The 7006-nt window shown below is 58.3% G+C and overlaps 1 protein-coding gene across 1 annotated transcript; it reads left to right on the top strand.

Moving 5' to 3' along the window:
* The first annotated feature begins 1289 nt into the window (after nt 1-1289).
* On the top strand, nt 1290-6067 carry uxt (ubiquitously-expressed, prefoldin-like chaperone). The gene is made up of 4 exons (XM_078208931.1): nt 1290-1438; nt 2336-2443; nt 5181-5244; nt 5836-6067. The coding sequence occupies exons 1-4, from the start codon at nt 1353-1355 to the stop codon at nt 5896-5898; spliced, it is 321 nt and encodes a 106-aa protein (XP_078065057.1). The 5' UTR covers nt 1290-1352; the 3' UTR covers nt 5899-6067.
* The last annotated feature ends 939 nt before the right edge of the window (nt 6068-7006 follow it).

The raw sequence follows: 7006 nt of genomic DNA, 5'->3' as shown, positions 1-7006 counted from the left end.
GGAGCGCCGCACTGTCGGAGGGCCAGTGCTGAGGGAACGCCGCACTGTGGGAGGGTGAGTGCTGAGGGAGCGCCGCACTGTGGGAGGGTCAGTGCTGAGGGAGTGCCGCACTGTGGGAGGGTCAGTGCTGAGGGAGCGCCGCACTGTCGGAAGGCCAGTGCTGAGGGAATGCCGCACTGTGGGAGGGTCAGTGCTGAGGGAGCGCCGCACTGTGGGAGGGTCAGTGCTGAGGGAGCGCCGCACTGTCGGAGGGTCAGTGCTGAGAGAGCGCGCCCTGTGGGAGGGTCAGTGCTGAGGGAACGCCGCACTGTGGGAGGGTCAGTGCTGAGGGAGCGCCGCACTGTGGGATGGTCAGTGCTGAGGGAGCACCGCACTGTGGGAGGGTCAGTGCTGAGGGAGCGCCGCACTGTGGGAGGGTCAGTGCTGAGGGAGCACCGCACTGTGGGTGGGTTCAGTGCTGAGGGAGTGCCGCACTGTGGGAGGGTCAGTGCTGAGGGAGCGCCGCACTGTGGGAGGGGTCAGTGCTGAGGGAGCGCCGCACTGTGGGAGGGTCAGTGCTGAGGGAGTGCCGCACTGTGGGAGGGTCAGTGCTGAGGGAGCGCCGCACTGTGGGAGGGTCAGTGCTGAGGGAGTGCCGCACTGTGGGAGGGTCAGTGCCGAGGGAGCGCCGCACTGTGGGAGGGTCAGCGCCGAGGGAGCGCCGCACTGTGGGAGGGTCAGTGCTGAGGGGGTGCCGCACTGTGGGAGGGTCAGTGCTGAGGGAGCGCCGCACTGTGGGAGGGTCAGTGCTGAGGGAGCGCCGCACTGTCGGAGGGCCAGTGCTGAGGGAACGCCGCACTGTGGGAGGGTGAGTGCTGAGGGAGCGCCGCACTGTGGGAGGGTCAGTGCTGAGGGAGTGCCGCACTGTGGGAGGGTCAGTGCTGAGGGAGCGCCGCACTGTCGGAAGGCCAGTGCTGAGGGAATGCCGCACTGTGGGAGGGTCAGTGCTGAGGGAGCGCCGCACTGTGGGAGGGTCAGTGCTGAGGGAGCGCCGCACTGTGGGAGGGTCAGTGCTGAGAGAGCGCGCACTGTGGGAGGGTCAGTGCTGAGGGAACGCCGCACTGTGGGAGGGTCAGTGCTGAGGGAGGGTCAGTGCTGAGGGAGCGCCGCACTGTGGGAGGGTCAGTGCTGAGGGAGGGTCAGTGCTGAGGGAGTTCTCCCCGGTGTCCTGGGGCCAATATTTATCCCTCAGCCAACATCACTGAAAAGAGATGAACTGGGTCGCGCTCTCATTGCTGTGTGTGGGATCTTGCTGTGCGCTGGTGTTGGGATGTTCTGATGGGGGGGGGTGGTGGAAGAGAGATACTGGACAAATGTCTTGTGTTTTACAGGAGCCGGGGTGTAAAGAGCTGAAGACGGAGGTTGATCTGGGCTGTAATTTCTATGTGCAGGCTAAAGTGTGAGTATACATTCCCCCACCCGCAGCCCCCTACACCCCCTCCCCATCTCTGTAACCTCCTCCAGCCCCTACACCCCTCCCCATCTCTGTAACCTCCTCCAGCCCCTACACCCCTCCCTATCTCTGTAACCTCCTCCAGCCCCTACACCCCTCCCTATCTCTGTAACCTCCTCCAGCCCCCTACACCCCTCCCTATCTCTGTAACCTCCTCCAGCCCCTACACCCCTCCCTATCTCTGTAACCTCCTCCAGCCCCTACACCCCTCCCTATCTCTGTAACCTCCTCCAGCCCCTACACCCCTCCCTATCTCTGTAACCTCCTCCAGCCCCCTACACCCCTCCCTATCTCTGTAACCTCCTCCAGCTCCTACACCCCTCCCTATCTCTGTAACCCCCTCCAGCCCCTACACCCCTCCCTATCTCTGTAACCTCCTCCAGCCCCTACACCCCTCCCTATCTCTGTAACCTCCTCCAGCCCCCTACACCCCCTCCATATCTCTGTAACCTCCTCCAGCCCCTACACCCCTCCCTATCTCTGTAACCTCCTCCAGCCCCTACACCCCTCCCTATCTCTGTAACCTCCTCCAGCCCCTACACCTCTCCCTATCTCTGTAACTTCCTCTGACCCTCCGAGATGTCTGCGCTCCTCCAATTCCGGTCTCTCGCGCATCACCCGATTCCCATCGCTCCGCCATTGGCGGCCGTGCCTTCAGCTGCCTGGGGGGGGGTCCCTGAGCTCTGATAATGTGACAGGATTGAGAGGGCCTGATCGGCCTCTTCCTGCTCTTACAGCCATGATACTGTCATTTGATCTGTTCTGGAAGTTGCCCCAGTGGTAAACCTGTGTGTTTGTGACGTGGATTCTTATCGGCTGTTGGATATAACTCTGTCTTTGCAGCCCTGACAGCTCGATGATCTACGTATCCGTGGGGTATGGATTCTTCGTTGAGCTCACGTTTCCTGAGGCGCTGAGATTTATCGAGAGGAAGTCCCTTCAGCTGACTGAGTGAGTTTCAAACCTTATTAACCTGTGAATCTGTGTCCCAACGCTCCGGGGAGGGAGGTGGGGACAAGGCCCCTGGAGTGGGGACCTTCAAAGAACAGTCCAGCACAGGAACAGGCTCTTCGGCCCCTCCAAGCCTGCACCGATCACCATGTCCTAACCAAACTAAAAAAACCTTCTGCCCTCACTCACTCCCTATCCCTCTACTCCCTCCCTATCCAGGGACCCATCCAGATGTCTCTGAAATGTTGTTAATGTTCCTGCTTCCACCACCTCCTCTGGCAGCGCGTTCCAGGCACCCACCGCTCTCTGCGTGAAAAACTCCCCCCCCGCACATCTCCCTTAAACTGTCCCCCTCTCACCTTGAACCTGCGCCCCGTTGTAACTGACCCTTCCACCCTGGGGGAGAAGCCTCTGACTCTCCCCCCTGTCTGTGCCTCTCATCATTCTGTAGACCAGGTCTCCCCTCAGCCTCCGTCTTTCCAGTGAAAACAATCCCAGTTTATCCAACCTCTCCTCACAGCCGACACCCTCGAGACCCGGCAACATCCTGGTGAACCTGCTTCACACTCTCTCCAAAGCTTCCACATCCTTCTGGTAGTGTGGTGACCAGAACTGGACGCAATACCCCAAATGCGGCCTAACCCAGGTTTTATATAGCTGCAACATGATTCCCCAACTCTTGTACTCAATGCCCCGGCTGATGAAGGTAAACATTCCATAGGCCTCCTTAATCACCTTGGCCGTCTGTGTTGCCACTTTTAGAGAACTATGGACCTGCACGCCCAGATCCCTCTGTATGTTAATGTTCCTCGGGGTTCTGCCATTTACAGTATAATTCACACCGACATTCGATCCTCCAAAATGCATCATCTCATATTTATCCAGATTAAATTCCATAATCTGTAAACCCGATGTTCTGACAAGGAAGGGAGTGTTACCCACCCAGCCGTCACTGACGCTGCTCTTGTACACGGCTGTCACTGTGCGTCGGGGGTGGAGGGAGTGAGTGTTTGTGGTTAGCGTGTCGATCGAGCGGGACCGCTTTGTCCTGGATGGTGTTGAGCTTCTCGAGTGTTGTTGGGAGCCGCACTCATCCAGGCAAGTGGAGAGTATTCCATCACACTCCTGACTTGTGTCCTTGTGGATGGTGGACAGGCTCTGGGGGGAGTGAGGAGCTGAGTTATTCTGCGCAGGATTCCCAGCCTCTGACCTGCTCTGGGTGGCATGATGGCACAGAGGTTAGCACTGCTGTCTCTCAGTACCAGGGACCCGGGTCACTGTCTGTGTGGAGTTTGCACATTCTCCCCGTCTCAGCGTGGGTTTCCTCCGGGAGTTCCGGTTTCCTCCGGGAGTTCCGGTTTCCAAAGATGTGCGGGTTAGGTGGATTGGCCATGCTAAATTGCCCCTTAGTGTCAGGGGGACTGGCCAGGGTAAATGCATGGGGTTATGGGGATAGGGTCTGGGTGGGATTGCAGTCAGTGCAGAGTCGATGGGCTGAATGGCCTCCTTCTGCACTGTAGGGATTCTATGGTAGCCACAGTATTTGTATCAAAAGAGAAAATGCTGGAAAATCTCAGCGGGTCTGGCAGCATCTGTAAGGAGAGAAAAGAGGTGACGTTTCGAGTCCAGACAACCCTTTGTCAAAGCTAAAAGGTGCAGAAAGTGGGAGATATTTATACTGCAGGGGGAGGGAATGATAGATGAGTCACAGCCACAGAAACCAGGGGAAAGGCTGCTAATTTTTACACTATTTATACGGCTGGATCCAGCTCAGTTTCTGGTCAGTGGTAACTCCCAGGATGTTGATAGTGGGGGATTCAGTGATGGTGACCCCCAGGATGTTGGTAGTGGGGGATTCAGTGACGGTAACCCCCAGGATGTTGATAGTGGGGGATTCAGTGATGGTAACCCCCAGGATGTTGATAGTGGGGGATTCAGTGATGGTAACCCCCAGGATGTTGATAGTGGGGGATTCAGTGATGGTAACACCCAGGATGTTGATAGTGGGGGATTCAGTGATGGTAACCCCCAGGATGTTGATAGTGGGGGGATTCAGTGATGGGAACCCCCAGGATGTTGATAGTGGGGGATTCAGTGATGGTAACCCCCAGGATGCAGATAGTGGGGGATTCAGTGATGGTAACCCCCAGGATGTTGATAGTGGGGGATTCAGTGATGGTAACCCCCAGGATGTTGATAGTGGGGGAAGGGAATGGTAATGCCATTGAATGTTATGCGGCGGTGGTTAGATTCTCTCTTTGGGAGATGGTCATTGCCTGGCGCTTGTGTGGGGTGAATGTTAGTTGCCGCTTGTCAGCCCGAGCCTGGATATTGTCCCGGTCTCGCTGTGTTTGGACACGGGCTGCTTCAGTATCTGAGGAGTGGCGAATGGTGCTGAACATTGTGCAATCATCAGCGAACATCCCCACTCTGACCTTATGATGGAGGGAAGGTCATTGATGAAGCAGCTGAAGATTGTTGGGCCTAGAACACTACCCTGAGGGACTCCTGCAGAGATGTCCTGGGGCGGAGATGACCGACCCTCCACAACCATCATCCTATGTACCAGGTATGACTCCGGAGATTGGCAATGTAACGGCACTGCTGAGTGACTCAGTGCCTCGCCCTGTCTGTGTGAGGTTGGGGAGGGTTGGTGGGGGAGATATTTACAGGCTCTCGCCACCAGAGAGGGATTCTGGCCCGCAGCTCACTCACTGACCCTACCCTGTCTCCCCAGGTCGGCCGAGAAGCTGTCGAAAGATGCGGCCAAGATTAAAGGCCACATTCGAATGGTGCTGGAGGTGAGTGACTGACTGAGGGGGCGCCCGGGGAAAGCGAGGGGGCGCGAGGAGGCCGCGGGGTTTGAGGGCAGCGGAAGGGGAGGGGGCAAAGGTTGGGTTTGCACGGGGGAGCTGGAGTGCCTGAGGAGGGTCTCGGGGAGAGTTGAATTTCCCAGGGGGGTCTCGGGGAGTCGGGGGCACTCTGTCGGGGTGGGCTCAGGGGGGTGTCCCTCTGTCGGGGCGAGCGCAAGGGGGTGCCCCCTCTGGCCGGGGGGGGGGGGGGGGGTGGCCTCTGTCGGGCGGGGCCCCTCTGTCGGGGTGAGTGTAGGGGCTGGTGTCCCCTCTGTCAGGAGGGGGGGGGTTCCAGGGTCCCCTCTGTCGGTAGCGGGGGGGCGGGGGCCCGTCTGTCGGGGCGAGTGCTGGGGAGGTGTCTCAGTGAGCTGCGGGGGGGGGGTCTCAGTGAGGAGCTGCGGGCGGGGGTGGTTCTGAGTGAGCTGGGGGTTCTGGGTTCAGTGCTGACAGCCCCATCCTGGTCCGTTGGGAGTTGGGATGCTGTCGGACCCTCTGATGGGAACAGGTTCACCGTTGAGCTGTGAGACTCTCTGCTTCCAGGCTCTGTACGAACTCCAGGGCTTCAAGGATTTGCCAGCGGAGAATCAGAGGGAGATATTCTGAAGGATCTTCCCGGATGGAGGAGCGAGAGAAAGCGGAGACACAGCCTGAATGTCTGAATGTATATAGAACACTGTGTAAATTAACAGAGCCACTCAGGATAGACTGCTTCCTCTGATACCCACTGCAATACCTCACTGTTTAAATATTTATAAATCACATTTACCCCCGGTGTAAATCTCTGACTCTCACTGGGGTACGGGTCCCACACACACTGACTCTCACTGGGGTACGGGTTCCACACACACTGACTCTCCCTGGGGTACGGGTTCCACACACACTGACTCTCACTGGGATACGGGTTCCTCACACACTGACTCTCACTGGGGTACGGGTTCCACACACACTGACTCTCACTGGGGTACGGGTCCCACACACACTGACTCTCACTGGGGTACGGGTTCCACACACACTGACTCTCCCTGGGGTACGGGTTCCACACACACTGACTCTCACTGGGATACGGGTTCCTCACACACTGACTCTCACTGGGGTACGGGTTCCACACACACTGACTCTCACTGGGGTACGGGTCCCACACACACTGACTCTCACTGGGGTACGGGTCCCACACACACTGACTCTCACTGGGGTACGGGTCCCACACACACTGACTCTCACTGGGGTACGGGTCCCACACACACTGACTCTCACTGGGGTACGGGTCCCACACACACTGACTCTCACTGGGGTACGGGTCCCACACACACTGACTCTCACTGGGGTACGGGTCCCACACACACTGACTCACTGGGGTACGGGTTCCACACACACTGACTCTCACTGGGGTACGGGCCCCACACACACTGACTCTCACTGGGATACGGGTTCCACACACACTGACTCTCTCTGGGGTACGGGTTCCACACACTGACCCTCACTGGGGTACGGGTTCCACACACACTGACCCTCACTGGGGTACGGGTTCCACACACACTGACTCTCACTGGGGTACGGGTCCCACACACACTGACTCTCACTGGGGTACGGGTCCCATACTCACTGACTCTCACTGGGGTACGGGCCCCACACACACTGACTCTCACTGGGATACGGGTTCCACACACACTGACTCTCTCTGGGGTACGGGTTCCACACACTGACCCTCACT

This window comes from Mustelus asterias, unplaced genomic scaffold (assembly GCF_964213995.1).
Source record: "Mustelus asterias unplaced genomic scaffold, sMusAst1.hap1.1 HAP1_SCAFFOLD_4833, whole genome shotgun sequence".
Classification (NCBI taxonomy): domain Eukaryota; kingdom Metazoa; phylum Chordata; class Chondrichthyes; order Carcharhiniformes; family Triakidae; genus Mustelus; species Mustelus asterias.
Note: the sequence above shows the minus strand (reverse complement) of the source record. Positions and strands in the feature narration are given on the sequence as shown.

Bases quoted from the DNA above. Each gene is read 5' to 3' on its own strand.
- uxt (XM_078208931.1), top strand. From the start codon at position 1,353: ATGTCTTGTGTTTTACAGGAGCCGGGGTGTAAAGAGCTGAAGACGGAG. The intron at 1,439-2,335 runs GTGAGTATACAT...CTGTCTTTGCAG, and splicing joins TTCTATGTGCAGGCTAAAGT to CCCTGACAGCTCGATGATCT. The intron at 2,444-5,180 runs GTGAGTTTCAAA...CTGTCTCCCCAG, and splicing joins AAGTCCCTTCAGCTGACTGA to GTCGGCCGAGAAGCTGTCGA.